General features: G+C 36.5%; 2 protein-coding genes across 2 annotated transcripts; both read left to right on the top strand.

Annotated features, from left to right (window-relative positions):
- The first annotated feature begins 11783 nt into the window (after nucleotides 1-11783).
- Nucleotides 11784-15778, top strand: LOC131955700 (uncharacterized). The gene is made up of 4 exons (XM_059319919.1): nucleotides 11784-12770; nucleotides 13859-14052; nucleotides 14239-14344; nucleotides 15425-15778. Exons 1-4 carry the CDS (start codon nucleotides 11886-11888, stop codon nucleotides 15590-15592), a joined length of 1353 nt encoding a protein of 450 aa, XP_059175902.1. The 5' UTR covers nucleotides 11784-11885; the 3' UTR covers nucleotides 15593-15778.
- Nucleotides 15779-18894: 3116 nt separating this feature from the next.
- LOC131955698 (uncharacterized) lies at nucleotides 18895-24478 on the top strand. Its single transcript, XM_059319917.1, has 4 exons — nucleotides 18895-19890; nucleotides 22068-22261; nucleotides 22413-22518; nucleotides 24108-24478. The coding sequence occupies exons 1-4, from the start codon at nucleotides 19009-19011 to the stop codon at nucleotides 24258-24260; spliced, it is 1335 nt and encodes a 444-aa protein (XP_059175900.1). The 5' UTR covers nucleotides 18895-19008; the 3' UTR covers nucleotides 24261-24478.
- The last annotated feature ends 897 nt before the right edge of the window (nucleotides 24479-25375 follow it).

Genomic DNA, 25375 nt, shown 5'->3' with positions numbered 1-25375 from the left:
TCCGGCAAATTTTGCAACGTTCAATTGATGCTTGTCGGGATATGTCAATATTGCTCTCCATTGAAAGACTTTTTAATTCTAATAATTAACAAGTTACTTAACTGCTGTGATTGTTTTTTTTTCCAATATATATTTTACTATTTTTGCTTTTGTGTCACCCCTTTGAATAGTGTCACTCGGTGTTTTCTAACACTGAGTTATTTAAACGTGAACAATGCCTGCGCTGTTTTATTTTTTTTTTTTTGATTGCATTTGTGGGGGCACAGGTTTGCCTACACTACCGCCCAGCACATGAAAGCCTTGAGTGTACGTTAATCACTCTCCGTAATACTGAAGTAGAACACACTTGGGCGACCGTAAAGGTGTCAGGGACGAAAAAGGGGGCTCCCGGGAGCCCCCAATTACAATTACGCAGTGGCGCCGCGTACGGCTTTTGGCTATGTGCAATCATCGAATGTTCTGTGCCACCGTGTCAATATTGTAAGGTGTTCCTTATAACTATCCTAGGGTGCCATAGAGCTAAATGGATAGCACAGGGCGCCAAATCACTTCTCGTCGGTGTGCCAACGGACGCGCCTGATTTCTTCATTTACTTAACAACTATAATACCCCAATCTTATCCACAGTTTAACGCACTGTATAAAACAAACATAGCGCTTATGGCATAGCCCGGGGTGCAAAATTACACCCTGCCGGGGCGCCAGTAAACGCGCCTAAATCAAATGAGTGAACAACTATAACGCCCCATCTTATCCATAGTCTATCGCACTTAAGCGACATAGCGTTAACTGGATAGCCAAATTGTACCATGCCTGGGCGCTGCTCGTGCGAAATTGAAATTATTTTTTTAGCAGAAATTTCCTTTTTTTATTCTCATCTTCTCGGTGAACGGTGTCAAACCGCAATCGACTAATAGTTCTTATATACCATACACAAAGAAGAATCGAATCGCGCTCTAACAGGGCGCCATCCCTGCAAATTATTTATTTTTGCATACCCCCCCCAAATCTCCAGGAGTATTCCCAACAATTTCCTAAAGTTCCATGGCGATCGAATGAAATGTGTAGTAATGCATAAAAGACAAACACATAAACAGACACACACACACACGCACATACATTGCTTTATGTACGCATGTATACAGTGGCTTAGCGAGGTCGGGTGTCAACCGGTGCGGCACTTAATGGTGTCACCCCCCAGAGGCATAGCCACCCTTCGCGGGGCAAACTTTCGATTTGCACCCCCCCCCCCCTTCCCTCTCAAACTTTCGATTTGCACCCCCACCCCCTCAAATTTCGACTATCTCACACTCGAATTAATCACTTAATTAAGTATTATTATCATTTTTCTCTAAATTTTTTTGCTATTTTTTGCCTTGGTGTCACCCCTCTAAATGGTGTCACCCGGTGCGGTCCGCACCCCGCCCCCCCCCCCTCGCTACGCCTCTGCATGTATATAGATAGATGTGTCGAGGTCAGAAAACCGGGTGGATTCTGTTTAATTTGCATGTAAATCGATACATTACTTTTACATAACATCACCTGAGGTGTATTCGCCTACCCTTGTTAGCGTTTTGTTCATTTTGCCTTTGTGTTCAATCAACGTGCCTTTAATTTTATAAAACAATCCAACTTAATTAGAATCGTTTACAATTAATTATTTTGTTTAAATTATTCAAATTTTGCTTTTAGTTGAGGCCTAAGCTGTAAGTCTCAAAATAAAAATGCTTTTTTTTATACATTGACCTAAAAATATATATTCATTTTGTTATCCTGATTAAAAAGTAAATAACTTTTTGTGTTATTTTCTTCCTATAAGTTAAATATAAAAGCTTTAATATAACATGCACTTTGTATATTTTAATGAATAATTTATTTATGTGATGGTCCATTGCGCAGTTTGAAAAATTCAATTTGTTTATTGACTTATGAAGAGACCGTGTTTTGCATTAGTGTATCCAGACAATGTTGGAATCTCACATCTATAAGAGCTCGTAGAAAAGAGATAAGGCACCAGTATCACGTCTCATGGAATGAACATGTAGAAGTCAGAAAAATGAATGTACAGATATTCAAACATACTTCGGGAAGAGGGGGGGGGTGATGTTCTTTATCTGTAGAATATACGCTGGCTAAGCAGAGACTCATGAGTAGATTAACTGGACTCGAGGTCGTCTGTCCCCCCCCCCCCCCCCCCGCAAGTCTGCGATGATATTTTTTTCTTTTGGGGTGGGGGGAGAAGCAAAAGTCTGACAGAAATCCAGATGTTTAGAAGCTTGCAACATGAGTAAAAGAAAATCTGGATTCCTCATTTTTTTTTACATTAAAGGGGATTAGGATGGACAAATTATGTATTACAAATAGTTCTACCATTATTTCTATACATAACACATGCAGGATTTTGTGCTACATTAAGATGAGGTAAGCAGCTACCATCTTAGCAGCATTTGTTGCACGTACGAAACGAATCAATTTACGCTGTCTACCTCTACTCTTTTTAGTCTACAGTAACCCTACAAAACTATTTTTATGACTGCTACTCATACGAAATAGACCACTATTGTTGTTGTTTTTTTTTTCAGGTATATTTACAAACAAATGGGTGTTTATTGATTAAAAACAAAGCGATGAGCAGCATGACATAAGCAACATGTCCCTTCGGAACATCAAAAGCTTTAAACAGCCACCCAACTAGCTATAGGGAAAACTCCATGCATTTGTGTTTCAATTTTCTAACTCAGACCTCCCCCCCCCTCCCCAATAGTCAAAAAATACTTCAATCCTCTCTCCTCTAGTATGAAATCCTCTTTGTCTTCTCTCCTCTAATATGACATCATCTTCTCTGTCTTCTCTCCTCTAATATGACATCATCTTTGTCTTCTCTCCTCTAATATGACATCATCTCTGTCTTCTCTCCTCTAATATGACATCATCTTTGTCTTCTCTCCACTAATATGACATCATCTCTGTCTTCTCTCCTCTAATATGACATCATCTTCTCTGTCTTCTCTCCTCTAATATGACATCATCTCTGTCTTCTCTCCTCTAATATGACATCATCTTCTCTGTCTTCTCTCCTCTAATATGACATCATCTCTGTCTTCTCTCCTCTAATATGACATCATCTTCTCTGTCTTCTCTCCTCTAATATGACATCATCTTCTCTGTCTTCTCTCCTCTAATATGACATCATCTTCTCTGTCTTCTCTCCTCTAATATGACATCATCTTCTCTGTCTTCTCTCCTCTAATATGACATCATCTCTGTCTTCTCTCCTCTAATATGACATCATCTCTGTCTTCTCTCCTCTAATATGACATCATCTTCTCTGTCTTCTCTCCTCTAATATGACATCATCTCTGTCTTCTCTCCTCTAATATGACATCTTCTTCTCTGTCTTCTCTCCATCTCCCCTAATCCCCATCCCCAGCTCTCCAACTTTATCTATCAGTTACGTACCCTAAAATAATTAGATATAACCTAGTTATATCTTGTCAAGAATATTTAATAAAATATTACGTTTACAAGAAAAACTGCAAAATAATGTAGATACAATTAATTGTTAGCTAGTAACTTGATTCAGCCAAATAAATAGCTAATCATGTTTAATACTAATCACATGTTTGCAAAATTATATTCTTTGTCAAATGTTCAATGTGTGAGGGAAATCCCTTGTCTTTATAAGAACATTCCCCACTCAGTGTGTGAGCATTTCCTCATCTGTGTGAGAAAATGTCCATCTTAGTGTCAATCTTAACCTATCAGCCTACCACAATTCACTTCTAAGTGTAAGACTTATTCTCATTTAACTGAAATATATTGTCTCTCAACACGGGACCATCACGTGACAGAGAGCACCTGTTTGTGGCCGTAACTAATTCAAAGAAAGTCTACCGCCCCCCTCCCCTCCGAACGAGTTGGAATTTATATAGTAAACGTCACTTATACTGGTGTCCGCCCACCGAAAAATGTTGACCCCCCCCCCAGAAAATATCGAGTGCCACCCCACCCCCACCCCCCCCCCCCCGGAGAAAAAGTCTGGAAGAAACACTAATTGGGAAAGTGGTTCACCAGGATTGGTGCTGTAATTTGGCTATTGGTGCTTAGATGTTTTGTGATAAAATATCTTTATTTAATCAACTGTGTCGTTTGTTATAATTGTGAATTGCAATTTTTAAAAGTTGCGCGTGACTTTGTAAGTATCGGTCCTCAGGGTTGTTGGGGAAAAAAACCATTCACAATCTGGAGGGGGGAGGGCGATTTTTATTTATTTTCTCGAAAGGCTTGGATACTTGTGACTTTTTTTAAACACACATCTATAATTAAATTTCAATGAAATGGTTCTAATCGAAAAAAAGCAAATTCATTATAATAAATAAACAATTTAGTTTTACTATGAATATATTCGGTTCGTATAATTAAAAATCGTATTACTCATCTAAAGGGGAAGTCCCGTTACACTGCACACCTGGAAAACATTAGATGCTTTTTTTTCTGGAAAATGAATAAACACGTGACTGATTAACATGTTCGAACATTACAGCACAGCGCCATCTAGCATCGCCACGTAGCATCGACACATCGACACATAGCCTACAATTGTGCCTCTCTAACCAGTTGTGAATCATGTTTTCAAAAATATTTCTGTAAGTAGTATACATATAGAAATATATATATATATATATATATATATATATATATATATATATATATATATATATATATATATATATTTATATATTTATATATATATATATATATATATATATATATATATATATATATATATATAAGTAAATACTGCAATTTGAATTATTTTTTATAAATACTAAGCACGGATCTTAGTGTAGAATTTTTCATTTTAATAATATTTTCTAGAATTTTAACAATATTTTCTTGAGGTTATTAGTCTCGTCACCCATATAGACAACTCATCTGTCGCCAGAAGCTCATTATTTCACTCGAACAGCTTCCCTCTATTCCTCTAACTAACTATTCTTTAGTTCATTCGCCCAATCCCTTACAACTTAACTATCCAATACGCTTTTTACTTCTTATCTCACGATCTTCCTTGTCCCGAGTTGTCTCCCTCTACCTACCAATCCCTATTTATGATTTCAACAAAAACAAAACAAACAAAGGTGAAAGAGAAATCATACATAACATACATAACCTTGTTAAGAAAGATTGTGTCAATTATATTATTTTTTTTCCAGAAAAAGCATTACTTTCTATAAATAAACTAAAGGATGTAAGTTTGGGATTTCCCAAACAGCTCGATTGATTTCAAACGAATGAATGACTAAATACATCTGTCTTACACATTGAGTACTTTAGTACGACACTAATATAATACTGTACTAGTGAACTGGTATATACCAATGCACTTATGTACTAGTAGGCTACACTTACAAACTGATGCACTAAAGGACTTATGCACTAATGTACTGATCTAACGATGTGTTGATGTTATGATGCACTAAAGTAATATATTAATGCAATAAAGTACAAATATGCCAAGTAATAGTAAGTTTTGTACTATTGTACTCATGAATTATTGTATTCATGTACTCATGCACTGATAAACTAATACAATAAAGGATTAATGTCCTAAAGCTCTATTGTACCAATTTCTAATGAACTAATGTACTGATGTACTGATGTAGTATGTTAATGTTGTAATGTACAAATGTAGTAATAAAACCAAAAAAAAATTGATTTCTTTGTAGGTCCGATCAGTGTAAACAGAAAAAAAATAGAAAGATAAATATCGACCTAGCTTTGATTGGCAGTATGGGCGGCGGTAAAAGTGCGTCTGGCAACTCGATTCTAGGGAGGAAAAATATTTTTGAAACAAGCGACAATTTGTCAGGCTGCACAACATGGACACTTCTTAAATCCGTAGAGCGAGGGAAATGGAGAATCAAAGTAGTCGATACTCCAGGCATAAATGATACGAATCCAGGTCAAGAGTTCGATACCTTTTCACGACAGCTGCCTCATATTATGGCCACAAGTCCATTAGGGATTCACGCCTTTCTTTATGTTATCGCTTACGGCTGTAGATTTACAGCAGAAGATAGGGACACAGTGAAGAAATTAAAAATGTGTTTTGGTGAAAACTTTATGAAAGATCACTGCATTATCATTATGTCACATGGCGACAAGTTTGAGAAAAAGCAAAGAAAGTCGAAAGAGCCGTTAACATTTGAAATGTGGCGGGAACGACAAAAAGGAGAAGTACAAGATCTCTTTCATGAATGTGGAAATCGAGTTGTTTTGTTTTACAATGAAAATGAAAAGTATAAACAGAAAAGTGAAGCCGCAGTAGAGGAAGTCCTAGAAATGGCATTTCAGTTAAGCAAAAACAAGCGTTACTGCAACGCTGATTTTAAAAAATGTCAAGCAGAACGGGAAAAAATAATTATCGATTTACACTTGCCTTTGATTAGCCTTGAATGCGAACGCAATGTCCAACTGCTGTTATCAGATTTGCAGAATTTTTGTGACTCCGAGACAAAGACGTGGAGAGGTTTACGACTTCTTAAGAAGAGGTGTAACAAGCTACTAAAGGGGATACGTAAACACTCAGACAAAAGTTTAGAACTTCAACAACAGGAAGAAAAAATAAAAAAGATAAAAAAAGATCTAAGTAAAATTAATATAAAACACCCTGTAGTTGAAATGCTGAATGCCGTAGTGGATGAAGTAAAAAGTTTGTGGTCATTTGTTTTTTCATATTTTAATACACTGAGTTTTATTATGACAATGCATCTGAGGATACAAACGAATGCTATTGGGTGCTAAGAAAATGCGCGCAAAGAGAGTTATCACTGCACCCTGTGGCATCATAAGAAGTTAAGAGTACTTGTAAGCCAAATCAACACTCAATATTCCATATTTTTCTTGTAATAACGATAACATTGATCAAGTATTTTAAATCTGATTGTGTATTGAGAAAATAATACTGTCTATCTTCTCCTTTCTTTCAACCGTGAGATTAATTACATTCATGTGTATCACAGTTTTCTGCTTTGATTTAGCGTGAAAATAACGTTTCTAATAATATTTTTCTATAAGAAAATTATTTATATTTATAATTTATGGTGGTGTTTTCTCAGTGATGAGAACAATAGCATTTTTCAGTTCAATATAAATGTCACTAAGGAAAGCATTTCGGTATTAAGTTCAAAATGCATTTTTGTAAATAGGCCTTTTATCCAGTGTTAAACAAGAGTTAATCTCCAGAAAGGTTTTTAATTATTTTGAAATAATTTTATAAAAACATGATCTCAACAAATAAAAAATTATTAAAATAAAATGTTTACACAAGTTTGACAGCGAATAAAAACGCATAAGGTGTAGGCCTAACCCCTAGTTAATAGTTACACTACGTCATTTAAACCAATGTGTTCTTCAATGCCAGTGTTCTATAAAATTGTACCTTAATGCAAATCTAACAAATAACTTTTTTTTTTAAATTACAAGCAATAAATATCCCTGGCAATCTTTTTTAATTATTTTAAACGTATATATTATTATAAATGGATGAAATAACGTTATCTGTTTATTTAAAATTGTTATATTTATACATATTATGTTAAAAATGTAATCATAATATTCTCTTTAGTTATTAAAAGTGTATTAATCAAAATAATTTTTGGCGTATATATTTTCTTTATTTATTTATACAGTTAACACTTTAAGCGAATTACAATTTCGAAAAAAGACTTGTTAAAAATGTACAGATTAATATAATATTAAAGTGATTTAAAGATCAGTCAACCCCTTTATCGATTAAACATTACCAGAACTGGGTAAACACAGATGGGACCTCCTACCTGGAGCAAGTCTTTGCTGTTCTAACTTTAGGTCCAATAATCATATTTTCCCTTTCTTGCCCAACACACACGAGGCGGATAAAGTAAATATATGTTTCATTCGCTGGGACAGTGTGGTCAGCACTATACTTAGCCCTAGCCGCCTTTGTTTACATACCGTCAGGTACTCATCAGAGCTGGGTGGGCCCAGGACGTTCTACAGATACGAGCCCGGGATCCGAGACTTTCGTGTTAGCATTCGTTAGCTTTACCATTAGACCAGAGGCGTAGCGACCCTTCCCGGCGCCCGGGGACAAACTCTTCGATTTGCACCCCCCTCGAGATTTCGATTTGCACCCCCCCCCCTCAAACTTCCGATTTGCACCCCCCCCCCCCCCCTCGAGATTTTGATTTGCGCCCCCCTCAACCTTTCAACTTATTTTTCCAACCCATTTTGGCGCCCCCTAAGCTCGGCGCCCGGGGACATATGTCCCCCCCCCCGCCCCCCCCCCCCCGCCCCTCACTACGCTACTCCATTAGACCACGCCTTCCCTAACCATTTGTGCACGCAGTTACTTAAAATTACCTTGCAGGACAAATATCGATGTTTTTCGCTTGATTCCTGCAGATATGTAATAATGAATGAAGTACAAAATATACGTAATTTGTTTCGATCGTCTTTACTATATATAAAGCTGCAAATAAGATTATTATATTCTGAAATGAGGCTAGAGAAGCAGGAAAGGGACGTAACTAACTTGTAAGGACAAATAAGCACTAAAACTTAACTGGAACTTTCTTTAAAATATCGAATTTTAATTTGACGAACCGCGGTAAAAGCATTAATTACTAAGCAAGTACGCGGAAGCAAGCTAACTAAAAGCCAAAAGGTTATAAAAAGCATGTTATTATTTTTTTTAAATTTATTAGAAACATATTAGACTCTTTATTAATCAGTTTTAAAAAAGCTATTGAATTTTTTTTCATACAACACACTTTTCCTACACGGCTTAGCACCATGAAAGAAAGCAACTTTCATCAACTCAACACGAAGATAATATGTGTTGTATAAACTACAGTGGTGCTTCGGTTGCCATTTCTGTGTCCAGCTTTGTGTTGTATTTAAAAAGCAGGAAAATAATTTAAAAAAAAAACAATCATAGACAGTACAGACCTACAAGAATTAGAAACCAGAAAATAAAGGTATGATTTAAAATTAAATGAACCATAGAAAGTTTCGTACCGGCAGGACCAGGTACCCCAAGAGATTGTCATTAAAACATTCAGTTATTTCGACATCAAGGAATTGTGGAAAGTAGCGGCTGTGTTAGGTTTTGGCACACCACAGTTGGGGCGGAACTGTCTTTTAAAGCTATCGTGCTTGCAACAGTTTAAAATTAACGAAAATGCTTGCTCGTATGCCAAACTTTACGGAAGCCGATGCCGGAATTTAGTGATCAGCCGTGAGTACCGTTTTTACTACCACGCTTGCTGCGAAAAACTGGCCGTCTATTGAAAGATCCTTTTGCTAATTTTACAACCAACAGCGCTGTCGTCATTTAAAATAGATGACGAGCAGAGGCGTAGCGAGGGGGGGGAGGGGTGTGCGGGGGATGCGGACCGCACCGGGTGACACCATTTAGGGGGGTGACACCTAGGCAAAAAATAGCAAAATATATAGAGAAAAATGATAATTCCACTTAATTAAGTGATTAATTCGAGTGTGAAATAGTCTTTTACGAGGTGCAAATCGAACGTTTGAGAGGGGGGGGGGTACAAATCGAAAATTAAAAATTGTCCCCGGGAAGGGTCGCTACGCCTCTGGGGGGTGACACCAATAAGTGCCGCACCGGGTGACACCCGACCTCGCTACGCCACTGGTGACTCGAGGATAGTTTCCGGAAAGGAGTCGGGTGTTTCTAGCATTTTTTCTAATTCTGACCGTCTACTATGTTTCACAATGCCTTTTGCGAATTGGCCAATCAGTTTAGGCACCAAAGTCCTTAGAACAGTGATAGCAGCGTACAACAAAACTCTTCGGTCTCTAATGATTGACTGTTTTTTCCATTCATCTCTATCGATTATTGTCATAGAACCTGTAAATTTTGATGATGTGACCAACGGCATCCTTTCTCTTAAAAATTTGAAAAAGCTGGCGATCGATTACTTTGTTCTGACCGATGATTTTGTCAATGCTTTTTCTACTTCATGTTCAAAGTTAAACATGGTGAGGGGTGGAAGCAGGCGTTGTGACTGAAATAGCAATGTAAACAGAAAGTGTTATTTCAACGCCAAGGGTAGACAAAGGTACAGAATATAGTCCAAGTTAAGACAGAACAGACAGACCCGACGGGTTCCGAACCTACCACTCCTCACGGCACCGAATCGCCTCGCCTTCCATGCATCAAGTCAGACGTGTAACCGATTCTGCCAATCAGCTCTACAAAAATAAAGCTTTCATGGCAGAGCACAATCACAACCTATGCACGAAAGACGCGGGCTGGCGTGACCTTTGAACCGCGAATGGGACTGACCGTTAGCCTCAAACACAACAAGGACCATTATTCGACCACACAGGCGACACAAGTATAAAGACGACGATACAGACAAATAGTAGCTTCCTTAAATGGGTATAGTGTAAACATGGTGAGGGGTGGAAGCAGGCGTTGTGACTGAAATAGCAATGTAAACAGAAAGTGTTATTTCAACGCCAAGATTGTTAATTAGAGTCGATTAAAAACCTGATGCTCTCAACCCAAAATATCGGTTGTGCTGTATCATATCTCCACCTACGTCAGGTTGGTGATAATCTTAGTGGTGTGCGATTAATTTGTCAATAAACAAACTGCGTGAAATAACACGAGAGAAAATAAGCCAAAGGCGTAAGTTTTTGTTTAAATTAAACTAATAAATTCGCTGAAACTAATTTACAAGAGTTGATTACTCTCAGTTTTTACGCCTTGCCTTTACTCTCTGATAAGTTGCCCACATGTTATTTGCATCCCTCCCCAAATTCTATTAAACCTAGTTCCGTTTCGGTAAAATTTCGTACCTTTTAAAGATCTAAATTTCCGTATCCGGCTAAATTTACGGATCCAGTAAAAGTGGCGATCCAGGATAAATTATTGTTTCCAATGAAATTGCGTATCCTGTAAAATTTTAATATCTGCGAGAATTTCCGTATCCATCCGATAATATTTCCTGATCCGGTTCAAATACCCAGTTAAACTTTACGTATCCGGCTAAATTTCCGGATCCTGTTAAACTGCCGATTCTGGATAAATATCATTTTCAAAGACTTTTTTCGTTGCCGGTAAAATTTAATGTTGAGGTGGGGATTTTGGTTTTGATTTCCGTTTAGAGAAATAGACAACACAATCAACCGAGCTCCGGGTGTATTTCTCAGTCAACAGGTTATTTATCTATATATATATGATTCTCTTCTAGTATCAGTTAGAAAACAAGCTGCAAGCGCGCCTTTGCAGTCCCCTCTCTTTCTCTCTATCACTATCACTACCACCCCCACCCCACCCCCACATTGTCTGGTGAGCTGTGGTCACGCTGTTTACATTTTACAATCATAGAGACGGGTTTGGTGACGGCTTTTAGGGGCAGATAATTTAGTTTGAAACGATTTTAAACTTAGAGGAGGTAACTAAGAGGAGGCTGCTTTCACGTGGGGGGGGGGAGGGGGTTTAGTGTTTTTAAGCAAATATTTTCAGTGGCAGCATTGGTACTGTCGAATTCACAAATTATAAATTACTGAAAAGTAGAAAAAAAACAACTAAATAGCGGCGTATGATACGCAGCGGGTCGGCTCGTAGAGTTATAATACGTTTTAGAAAAAAACTAACATTTAATCTTTCTAGTGCTTGATGAAAAGCAGCTTTTAAAAAATGTTCACACCACACATCTTATTGCACGGGATTGCACCATGTAGATCTAATAGATTATAGACGGAAGCAATTTTATAAGGGTTCATAAAATCAACAATAACATAAGCTGCATCGTTTGAAAACTGCTCCGACCGCCTTTTTTTTGTATTTATTTTAACTAAAATTTAAAAATGAACAGGGTAAGAAAGACTACTGTAACGAGCACAGTCCTTTTGGCATTGGATCAGACCAAAGAGAAGTATGTAATGTTAAACAAACCATCAAATGTGCCGTATCTGACGAGCCTGATACCTCAAGAAATTCTTATAAAAATCTTTAGCTATTTTGACCTTAAAGACTTGGTGAAACTAGCTGGTGTGTGTAAGTCTTGGCGCGACTTAATCCACGGCACACCACAATTTTGGTGGAACGCCCACCTAAAACTTTCATGTAAAAAACAGTCCAAGCTAAGACAAAACTCTTACTTGTTCGCCAAACTTTACGGAAGTCGGTGCCGGAATTTGGTGATCAGTTGCGAGCACCGGTTCCACTATCTCGGCTGCTGTCGGACAATGATCGTCTATTTAAGAAAGTTATTACTCCTTTTACATCCGCCAAATTTGACGTCATTGAAAATATCTGACGCACGGATAGGTTGCGAAAGAGAGTCCGTTATGTCAAGCATCCTTCAAATTCTGACACGAATGCTGTCCAGATTTGACCGTCTAGAATGTTTCGCGATGCCGTTTGCGAAATGGCAAGTCCTCGAAGGCACCAAAGTCTTTGACGCCGTGATATCCGCGTCTAAGGAAACACTTCAGATTCTAATGATTGAAGGCTTTTTCCATATACTTAGAGAGCTTATAGTCGGCATACCTGTAGATTTTGATGCTGTGACCAACAACATACTTTCTTTAAAAAATTTGAAAAAGCTGGGGATCGACTACTTTGTTCTGACAGATGATTTTGTTAATGCGCTGTCTACTTCCTGTATAAAGTTAAAAACATTGAGAATATGTGTGCCTTTTTGTGGTGTTGATACAAAAATCATCACTCAAAGCTGTTGGGTTAATTTGGTAAGTAAATCATGTTAATTTCAACTGAAGTACTTAAATATAGTTTCTAACAGTTAAGAAGCGTGTAATGCAGGACATTGCTTATGTTTGTGATCAAGATAAAATAAACTCAGAGCACATAATCATCCCCCTCCCTCCCGTTCTCACACCTCTGGTGTCCTCTATCTAGGCCAATTCTATGAAATTACTCCTTGTCCATCTGTTCATTACCTCTAGATTAATTACCCACTATCAACTACCCGCATCATGTTTCCTCATCGTCATTATAACCCCCAACCCCTTCTTCGCTTAAAATCACTTTCTATACATTTTTACAACAAAAAAAACAAGGATTTCATAGAAGTTCAATAGAAATAAAATTATATACTTTGCCCAGACTTTCTAGAAATTGTCAAGCAAGGGAACAGGAACGTTTGGGATAAGCTTATTCAACACACAATATGTCCAAAACATATCTCAAAACCTAGCCGTAATTTTAATGAACTCAGAAGTTAGCATTTCTGTTAATGTTTCTAGATACAGAACATTCGAAATATCAGATAAATCCATTAACATTTGCTGCTTTGTGAATGTTAAAAAATCAGTTTGTTTCAATCAGAAATTATTTCTTTTAAAATGAGTCGTTACATTGTAGTTTTCCAGTTGTCGTATTAACAAACAAATTTACCCCCCCCCCCCCCCCCTCACATACCCAGTTGGGCAAGGGCCATGGAGTATTAATTTGTTTTCTGTGGGTATTATTTTAAGTATTTTAGGTATTTTAAAGTCTTTCCTAAATCATGTCTGGTTATTTCATGACAAATCGATGTGTGACACAAGTGTTTTCATATGGCGACTGAGTTATATAAAGACTGTGTGCTCTTTAATTTAAATTACAAGTCTCAGTTTCAAGTAACAGGGCACCCCTGATTCTATTCTATTCTTCCTGGTGAAGCGGGGAAACGAAAATGAACCTAAAATTATACGTTTTTATAGTAACCTTAAATCAGACTAAGTCGACGTAAAGTTAGAAGGAGAATTTTTTTGAATATTTTATGCTTTATTAAATTTAAGTCAAACTTTTAAATTCTTCTCTTTTAAATCAACAGGTAAAAGATTTTCCAACGATGACAGTTGAGTTATCATTTGCTGGCCTTTTTGAAGACCCTACTGTGTCCATTCCTGCTGTTTTGGATCCAGTTTTACCCATCAACAAGATCCGGTTGGACTTGCGAGACGGTTACAACCGCCATACCGAACCGAATATTGGGGCTGTGCTGCTACATATCTCGACCCACTTCAGGTTGGTGAATCTTTAGTGGTGTGTGATTTTTCTGGGTGTTAAAGAGATAATAACACAATAACACATTCACATGAATCAATGGGCAATACAGATAATAGTCACTGTAAGGCGTTTTAAAAAATCGAATAAATCAAAAATATTGAAACAAATTCGCACGAATTACTAATTAAACCGTGTTGTCTACAGTCGTTGTCTGGTCAAATTTGAGATGGACATAGATAATTTCGACAACCCGATTGACGGAGCCTTAGAGATATTAGTCAGGAATTGTCAACGTCTTCTACATCTAAAGGTAAAGATGTATGTAACATTTGAAACTGTGTATCACAAGTTTCTTCTTCCACTTCGTTCTTAATTTTAGTGTTGGAAGCGATCCCCTCCAACACATTTTAAGGATACAACTAAACTGGTTTAGCGCCATTGAGTCCATTGACTCCGATTTCAGCCTGCTTTTCTATTTGGATTTGCTTACATAGCCTTTGACCAACCAAGAACAAACTACAATGCATCAGTTGTTTTTTTTTATTTTGAAGTTGTATCTCCTAGAAGAGTGGCTGTCCTCAGCTAACGAGCCTCATCTACCCGAGTGTTCGAACTCGAGCCCTTTCGGTTTAGTAACCATGAGCTTTACCGACTCGACCACATCGACAAGTTTAAAACCACACAAAAAGTTTTCATAAGATAAGCGTCACTCTACAATACTAAGACCACAGGAAAGACAAGCAACAACCAAAATGAATTTAATATAATTATTTAAAATAGATGTATACCACAAAAAAAAACATAGTCCACAACTGAAAAATAGATTACAACAAAAAAATTACCAACATAAAATATAGTGACCCCTAAAATGATAAAAAAAGATAGAACAACTCCATGTATACGTAGGCCTATCCCCTATAAAGACAACGACCACAACAAAATGGGGTCTAACCCAATATATATATATATATATATATATATATATATATATATATATATATATATATTGTCTATGATATCATTTATCCTGATAAAGTTTGTCCTGAGATCATTTGTGCATGAGATATTTTGTCTGGGACATTTTGTCTGAGATCATTTGTCCTTAGATCATATTTCATTTATATATATATATATATATATATATATATATATATATATATATATATATATATATATATATATATATATATATGTATATGTATATATATATATATATATATATATATGAAACAAGGTAAGGCAGGTAAAAAAATATTGAGTCTGCTATATAAAAGCTAGTTAACTACATAAAAAAGTTATCACCACAATATATAGGGACCCCCATAAAATATAAGGATCACCACAAAACAAAGAGACAACAAATAACATAACGCCACTCACTATATTTCAGGCCTCGGCTCACTTTGCTAGTCCACATACACGACAGAGAGTTCTGGACCTGATACAAGCCAGAAGGCAAAGGCTCATAGAATGTAAACATCTAGAGATATCCAACAAGCGACGAAAATTAAACCCGCCCGACGGCCCAGGTTCGAGTACCGCCACTAGAGAGAGTTAGGGATCTAAGTGCAAGATAAGGTCGGAGTAAGATAACACTGTCCATGGGTCAGTCTATCTCCACGGAAACAATGCCATCTATTATAGGAAGCATTTATAATGTTTACCATCTGTAATCAGCTACCATCATAAAATATTTAATTGAAATGATTGTTTTCAGCTATTTAAATTGTTGAATAAAAGAGTCTACAGTATGAAAACAAATAAAAATTACTAATGACAAAAAAAAAAGGATTTGTTTGGTGGACATTTTTCTCCTCAAACCTTATTGATAATGTTTTTATTGTGAAATGGAAGACAGAAAACGAAACTAATTATTCATATTTTATACGTTTATTTGAAATCTACAAGTTAAAAAAAATATTCGGTTTGGGTCTGACCGAATGGGATGGAATGTAAAGACGGCTGGGCGTAATGCTGACTATATTGTCGCTTTATGTTAAGGTCAGATAAACAGGTGCACTCTACTTCACTTGCCACAAGGACCGTTCGAAAAAGGACTTATTTACTTTATTTAGGTCACTATGTTATTTGTTAAAGTAAGAGTATGCAACTCAATTTTGACCGATTTCTAAAAGAATAGAATACATTGCAAACTTTATAGGTTAGCGGATCTTTGATCAACAAACACAAAGAATCTTTTTTGAGTCAATTAAATATCACATTTTTTAAATTTAAATTTATTAATATAATCAATAGTTAAATTGAGACAACCAGTAGCGTAGGCAGAGGGGGGGGGGGGGGTTTGGGGGGTCATAACCCCCCATAGATCCCTCGGTATATATATATATATATATATATATAGGCCTATATATATATATATATATATATATATATATATATATATATATATATATATATATTTAAAGTATGAGGGGGTGCAAATCGAAAGTTTGAGGGGGGGGGGGGGTGAAAATAGAAAGTTTGTCCCGGGTAAAAATTGGAAACCCCCCTCCCCCCTGAGACGATCCTGGCTACGCCACTGGATACAACCAAGTAGTAACGTTTAACGGATTATTTTCTGAGAATGTGTGTAATTGGGCATTCGTGTCACATTGTAACTGCTTGCAATGGGATGAACTTGTGACATTTTTCATAAACACTTTACGTTTTACGTCTCAAACATTGCATTTACTGATTGTGTAGTGATTTTTATCTAACGACAAGTGTGGTGTCTTAATATAACGATTTTCTCAACCGTCTAGTATGACAAGGAACGGCTACCCCCTCAAGTCAAATTTTCAGTCATGTTTACATTGATCATCAGACTGAACATTTGAGCCTACATACAATTCCAGGTACTGAACGCAGTATTTCTAAAGTGTACTAAATCGCACTTGGAATTTTCGTATGATTTATTAGTTGTATGCTTATACTGTCCTGACGTTCATCTCACACCGATACTTCTGTTCGTCCAGTGTTATGACTTATCAGCTGATTGGTTTGAGTTTCCTAGAAATTCAATGCAATTGGTTGTATGGATAGCTAACGTAGTTTCTTATAAAAATAGTTGTTTCATTGTGTATCAGAATCAAAAGTGTATTGCAATATAAATTATATGTCAGGAGTCATAACTTAGTTGGTCCCTCGTGGTAAGAAGCTGGTCTTTAGCGCAGAGGCGTAGCAAGGGGGGGGGTACATATGTCCCCGGGCGCCGACCTTAGGGGGGGGGGGGGGCGCCAAAATGGGTTTGAAAAACAAATTGAAAGTTTGAGGGGGGTGTGCACATCAAAAGTTCGGAGCGGGGGAGGGGGGTGGAAATCGAAAGTTTACGGGGGGGTTGGGGGGTGCAAATCGAAAGTTTGTCCCCGGGCGTCGGGAAGGGTCGCTACGCCTCTTTTTTGACGGTAAGAAGTTGGTCCTCGGTGGTAAGAAGTTGGTCCTTGGTGGTAAATGTATAAATGTGTTTGTGTGTGTGTGGGTGTTATAGTTTATCTCATCATACATTGTAAAAAAAGAATTATTTATTTTCTTCTTTTTACAAGCTTTTATTTAACTTGCTTCCTATGTCTGGCTATCTCTCTTTTGTGTTTTTGTCTTCCGTCATGGATCAAAACTGTCAAGCGAAATTTCGATCACTTCTTACTGACCAATTAGTATCACGTGAGTCAAGAACCGATGACAATGCAATCTGACATCAAATTCCACTTTATTCGATGCCTAATTATTTTTTTATGAATTGACTAAAGTTTCCTGTAAAATGTAGACCTACTATTGACCGCGCTAGTAAACGCGCACTTTTCATGTTTGTTTGGTTTTAGACATGCAACTCTATTGAATTAAAAATTTTAAAGTACTGAAAAAAATGCACAAAAACTGTTTTAATAATAAGCTTTTATATAATTATAAGGAAAAAATGCATTTCTTTATCAATATATAATATTACACTACTATTTAAATAACTGGTATTTAAATAGTAGTAAATTATTATATTATTCTATATTTAAAGAAAATCATTTTATTTTCTTCTTTTTTTAGTGCAGGTTTTTATTGATTTATAAGAAACCTTTTTTTTTTCAATTTAATAGACACCAGTGAGTTGACGAAAATCCTTCCGTAATGTTGTTGACATGAAATAAAAATGTGCTTTTTTAGATTTAGGACCATAAAAATAATAAAAGATAAAATTTTATTAAAAACTTAAGCCTAAAATTAATTCAGAAATTTAATATTTTTTTAATCAATGCTATACAAAATGCAGATCCAGAGAACTTGAAAATAATGTGTTAAGTTTAAGGCTACATTTCTATTTATTTTCATCAAGCCTAAGTTATAACCCGATGTTTCACTTTCGTAAGACAAACATTGATTGGCTGTACAGGAACTCCGTGATCGATTTCTGACAGCCCCACTTTATAGTTTTTTTGTTTACAAAACTTTGCAGATCAAGTTTTTAAATAACAATGCAAATTTAAACATCAAAACCTAGTATTTCTATTTTTAGCTTACAATGTGTACAATAAAATTTATGGCGGCCTATCAAATAGCAGGATTCCATTGTTTATGTCGCCATTAGACGTGTAAACCAAATTGTTTTTGCTTTTTTTTTATTTAGTTACCGAAAATATTAAAAACATCAAATACATCCAATCTTTAGTTAAGTCCGAAAAAAACCAGACAGACAGGATTTCATAACCATATTAATTGTAACTACGCCGTGCAAGATTTTTAAATTAATTTATGTACCTCTCAAACACCTTTGAGACTTTTCTCGCTGGTGTCCATTAAATTAGTTTGCAAGCTTTAGTAAAAAAAAAAAGTTTTTTACCAACACACCGTTCAGCACGGGTGTGCATAGTGCAGTCGAAGGAAGCACGTTTGTAAGTGTTCTTTACATCAACAAAACAAGTGGTGTTAGTAAAAAAAACTGGTTTCACCTTATTATACTCATTGCACTTTAAATTTCTTTTTAAAATCATGAGCAATTCAGAAAAAAACGTAATATCAAGCACTGTTCTGTTGGAACCGAGAAAAGAAACCGAAAATAAACATCTATACGAACCTTCAAAGGTCTCGTATCTGCAGGATCAGGTACCACAAGAGATTGTCATTAAAATCTTCAGCTATTTTGACATCAAGGAATTGGTGAAACTAGCGGCTGTGTGTAGGTCTTGGCGAGATTTGATCCACGGCACGCCTCGGTTTTGGTGGAAAGCCTACCTGACGCTCCCTTGTTGGCGACAACGGAAGCTTAGAAAAAACGTTTACTCGTACGCTGCGTTGTACGGAAACCGATGCCGGGATTTAGTAATCAGCTGCGAACACCGTTACGTAAATGTCGCCTGCTGTGAAAAACTAGCCATATATTTGCGGAACCTATTGCATCTTTTACATCCGACAACTTTGACGTCATTTAAAATAAATGACGCGCGGTTGGTTTGCGGAAAACCTTCCGTTAGGTCCAGTGTCATTAAAATTCTGATAGGCATGCTGTCCAGATTTGACCGTCTACAATGTTTCGCGATGCCTTTTGCGAAATTTTTTTACACGGAAGGCATTAAGGTGCTCAAAACAGTAACTTCAGCGTCCAAAGAAACTCTGCAATCGTTACTAATTGAAGGCTTTTTCCATACACCTAACGAAATAATTATGGAAGAACCTGTAAGTTTTGATGACGTGACCAAAGGCATCCTCTCTCTCAACAACTTGAAAAAGCTGGGGATCGACTTCTTTGTTCTGACAGATGATTTCGTCAATGCGCTGTGTACCTCAAGTGCTAAGTTAGAAAAATTGAAAATTAATTCAAGCTACATCACATTTTCTACAAAGAATATATCGCAAATATCGTGGTTAAATTTGGTAAGCAAATCTCTCTATTATCCAGGACATAATTAAAGTATTTACGGTAGTTTGTGATTAAGATAAAATACTTCTACCACAGACTCACTATACCCGTTTTATTAAGTTACACCTAGTCAGTTAACCCCCTTGATCCGTTAATTTACCCCAGGCATCAGCCAACTCAGTTTGATCTAATCCCCCACCCCCTCTCGCCCCATACATTCCCCGCTCGAGATACTATATACAGCAAAGTGGAAAACCAGGGTTCTATAGAAGGTCTAAATGGACCGTACGTATTTTGCCTAGACTTTCTAGAAGTTGTCATGCCAGGAAACTAGAAAATGTGCGGCAAGCTTGATCAATCCAGAATACGCCCTTATGTATTTTTAATCAAAACCCTAGCCCTAGTCTTAGATCTAGCCCTAACCCTAGCCTTTGAACAAGATCTATTCTAACTCTTTATTTTTGTCTAACTTATGTGTTAATTATATTGCTATGTTAAGGAAGTTGGAGAGGTAATATCCTACTGTTGTTAAAGGACACGGGTACAATATAATGGTAGTTGGCATTACAATAATGAAGCAGAATATGAAACATTAGGTGAAGTATGATGTGGTAGTAAACAAAATGTCTGGCCTAGGGACGGCATGGTCGGGTAGGAGCGCGTATGAAAGCTAAAAGTCCACCGTTTGGATCCCTGGCAGACGTGATCTTGTTAGCTGGTGAAAGCAAACAATCAATGAAAGATTGATAAAATCAAACAACCGCTGCCTTGCAGGTTGTTATTATGTTTACCTAAACTATAGATGGAGAGCTAGAAATTAAGTCAGACTGGAATTGCAGTCAGTAAAAAATAGCAATACATGTTCACGCGTGATACTTTATTGTTGTAGAGAAAATCCCTTTCACTATTACTATTAAGAACAAACATAAAAAACCCAAAAAAGCCGATATTTTCAACAGTGCCATACTTTGATGATTGCTGGAAATGATCGTCTGCTCGTGTTTACCCCATGTAGTTCCTCATATAAGTGAGATAGACATTTACATATTCATTGTGACATACTCAAAATACTGACACAACTGTGTAGTTTTGATGAAGCGTCTAATAATCTGGCTTTAATGCATGCATCAGAGAAAAGTCGTAGTGTATTTGCGTACCCTATACATAATCACAACACACGTCCGTCCATATAGGCCGAGAGACAGAAGGCTACATGACTCGTTCGCACACAAAAGGTATAAAACTACACAACCACGGCTACAATATCATTATTATAGGAATAATTCGAAATTAATGAAGACCTTATGAAATAATACACAATATAATCTAGGGATCCTTTCTTTTTTTTAAAGAATTACTAAACGTTCGGTGGTCTTACAACTGGACACTCAACAACGCGAGTTTGATGGTCTTAAAGCTGAACACAAAGCGAGTTCGTTTCTAGGATTGAGTCTGACCGCTAAGCTTATCCTTAAGCTGAGAATAAACGCCCCTCCTCCTTATTTCTTTTTCTATAGCATTTTCACTATGGGCATATATATTGAAGTAAATTTTAATTGATTGCATTTCTGCGAATTCTCATTCACAGCATTTGGTATGCATCTGATGAATCATCCGAATTAAGAAATCAATACTATTACATTTAAAGAAAAACTTTTTTTTTATTTTCAATGGTACATTTAAGTTTCGTCAGTGTTAAAATGAGCCTTTGCTTTTAAACAATTGAATTCTCCACCCTCTTAGAGTTTAGTACCGAATGTTGGGAAAACCGAATTCCGGGGAAATTTATAAGTAGCCTATTAGGTCTCTGTGGCAATTCGCATAAATCTTTTCGGTACTTAAACGAGGAAGCGGTGTGGAACAACTTTTTTCATGTCAGAGCGAGGATAACTTGCTGGCACTTATAGACGAGTTGTGTGGACGTTGCCACTAACTTGCATATGGGCTTTGTGGGCAAAGCTAGTCTGTCGTATATGAGCCATGTGTGTTTTTAGGTTAAATTACATATGAAAGATAGAATGAATCGGACTATATGCTATTTCAATTTTGGAGGGAAGAAATTCAACAACAAATTTGACTGTGCGTTTGTATAATATCCCCAAGCATGACTAAGTGGACGAGAAAGTTTTGATGTATTTTATATGTATTTCCTTTTTAATTAAAAAACATTTCTTCTATTTAACATCAACAGACCAAAGCATTTCCAAAAATGAAGGTTGAGATTTCTATTACTAGTATAGTTGAGTTCCCAACTATTTCCATCCCCGTTGTATTGGAACCAGTGTTACCCATCAGCAAGATCCGGTTGGACATTCGAAAAAATTACCACCCCAATGATGAACCGAATATTGGGGCTGTGCTGCGACATATCTCGACCCACTTCAGGTTGGTGAATATTTAGGTATTAAAGCGAACAGGTGACAAATTCTTGAGAAATAAGAAGCGTTGAATTTCAAAAGAAAAAAAATTAAAAAATAAAATAGACAGAGACACTTAAACAAAAAAGAAATCTGCAACAAAAATGTATTATCTACAGTCGAAGTCTGGTTAAATTTGAGATGGACATAGATAATCGCGACCACCCGATTGACGAAGTCTTAAAGATATTTGTCCAGAGCTGTCCACATCTGCTGCATCTAACGGTGAGACGTCTGTAAGATTTAGAACACATTTTCAAAACCTTAACACCAGGCTAAAAGTTTTCTTCCCAAAGGTAGTCAACACGCTACAAGACTAAAACCACACGAAAGATAAACAACATACAAAAAATAGATATTACAAAAAAACTATGTATTCCATTAAAATAGAGGCCATCACGTAATACAAAGATTAGCTAGATGCAACATAAAGAGAATGAACTAAAACAAATTTAGACTGGTACAAAAGTAGTACACGCTACTTAAAGAGAGCACTACAAATATATGTACAAAATAAGGAGCACCACAAAAACAAGGAGCACTACAAAAACAGGCAGCACTACAAAAATAGGTAGCAGTACAAAAATAGGTAGCACTACAAAAATAGGTAGCACTACAAAAATAGGTAGCACTACAAAAATAGGTAGCACTACAAAAACAAGGAGCACTACAAAAATAGGTAGCACTACAAAAATAGGTAGCACTACAAAAATAGGTAGCACTACAAAAATAGGTAGCACTACAAAAATAGGTAGCACTACAAAAACAAGGAGCACTACAAAAATAGGTAGCACTACAAAAATAGGCAGCACTACAAAAATAGGTAGCACTACAAAAATAGGTAGCACTACAAAAACAAGGAGCACTACAAAAATAGGTAGCACTACAAAAATACGTAGCACTACAAAAATAGGTAGCACTACAAAAATAGGTAGCACTACAAAAACAAGGAGCACTACAAAAATAGGTAGCACTACAAAAATAGGTAGCACTACAAAAATAGGTAGCACTACAAAAATAGGTAGCACTACAAAAACAAGGAGCACTACAAAAATAGGTAGCACTACAAAAATAGGCAGCACTACAAAAATAGGTAGCACTACAAAAATAGGTAGCACTACAAAAACAAGGAGCACTACAAAAATAGGTAGCACTACAAAAATACGTAGCACTACAAAAATAGGTAGCACTACAAAAATAGGTAGCACTACAAAAACAAGGAGCACTACAAAAAAAGGTAGCACTACAAAAATAGGTAGCACTACAAAAATAGGTAGCACTACAAAAATAGGTAGCACTACAAAAACAAGGAGCACTACAAAAATAGGTAGCACTACAAAAATAGGTAGCACTACAAAAATAGGTAGCACTACAAAAACAAGGAGCACTACAAAAATAGGTAGCACTACAAAAATAGGCAGCACTACAAAAATAGGTAGCACTACAAAAATAGGTAGCACTACAAAAACAAGGAGCACTACAAAAATAGGTAGCACTACAAAAATAGGTAGCACTACAAAAATAGGTAGCACTACAAAAATACGTAGCACTACAAAAACAAGGAGCACTACAAAAATAGGGAGCACTACGAAAATAGCTAGCACTACAAAAATAGGCAGCACTACAAAAATAGGCAGCACTACAAAAACAAGGAGCACAACAAAAATAGGGAGCACTACAAAAATACGTAGCACTACAAAAATACATAGCACTACAAAAATAGGCAGCACTACAAAAACAGGGAGCACTACAATAATTGGAAACACCACAAAAATGAAGCACTACAGAACATAACACCACTCCCATAATTCCAGGTCTCGGCTCACTTTGCAAGTCCACATACGCAGCAACATGTTCTGGACCTGATACAAGCCAGAAGACTACAACAGTGCAAATATCCACGCAAGCCCCGGTCCCAGATTCGAGAACCCCCACAGGTTAGGTCCTTCAGTGAGAGTCCAGATTAGAGGCCAAGTCTAGTGAACTAACACTGTCAATATGTTGGCCTAGACACCCGGAGAAAAAATATAATTTATGTTTAAAATATGTTAACCAGCAGTAATAACTTTCCATCATGAAATACTTAAGGGAAAAGATTATTTCCATCTACTTACTTATCGTTTGTGTCAACTAATACGATGTACATAAGTAATTGACAAATAATAAAAATACAGCAAGTATAAACATCGACAAAATAAATGATTTTAAAAATTCGTGAATTTGTTTGTTTGTTTTTTAAATTATAAACTTGGAAGACGAAACAAAAAGGAATGTTAAGTTTTTTCACACAAAAAAATATTCAAATTGGATTAGAATGAAATCGGGTGGTAATTCGATAAAACTTCAATAGATCCCTATGGTGTGTGTTACGTTGTGAGTGCGCGGACTAATTCTTAAATTTAATAATGACACATGTCGAATATCGGTCGGCGTGGTCGAGTCGTTAAAACTCATAGTTGCTATAACCGAAAAGTCTCGAGTTCGAACTCTCGGGCAGATGAGGCTCGTCAGCATGGGACAGCCTCTTCTAGGAGAGACAACTCCAATATCAAATAAATACTGCCTTGTAGTTTGTTCTTGGTTGGACAAAGGCTATGGAAGCAAATCAAAAAAGAAAAGCAGGCTGAAATCGGAGTCAATGTCCTCAATGGCCTCATTGGCGCATAACAAGTTGACACGTATGCTTAATTTTGTTGGGATCACTTCCAACACTAAAATTAAGAACGAAGAAGAAGAAGAATGGAGCGATTATTTGCAATGTTTTCAGATTAATGCATAAGCAACAATAAAAGGGAGACGATAACAATAACGAACACAAGATTAGTCAGTAGAGTTACTGTTTTTAAACGTTGATTACAAAGAAATGAAACAAACAACGGTCGCTAATAATCGGTATATATTTGTATTTTAGAGTTCTACTAATGCAAGCAATTATTTACTAGATTTCTACTTACGAATTTCCATTCAACATTTAGGCGATTGTTGAAAGCAGTAATTTTACTATATATTTTTTTATTCGTTTACATTTTTATTTGACAAATGTATGACGTTGATTTTGTAAGTAAAAAAATGTGTACGCACT

Source organism: Physella acuta, unplaced genomic scaffold (assembly GCF_028476545.2).
Source record: "Physella acuta isolate Inbredline_101_S28 unplaced genomic scaffold, ASM2847654v3 ptg001095l, whole genome shotgun sequence".
Lineage (NCBI taxonomy): Eukaryota > Metazoa > Mollusca > Gastropoda > Physidae > Physella > Physella acuta.
This window is presented reverse-complemented; position numbering and strand designations above follow the sequence as displayed.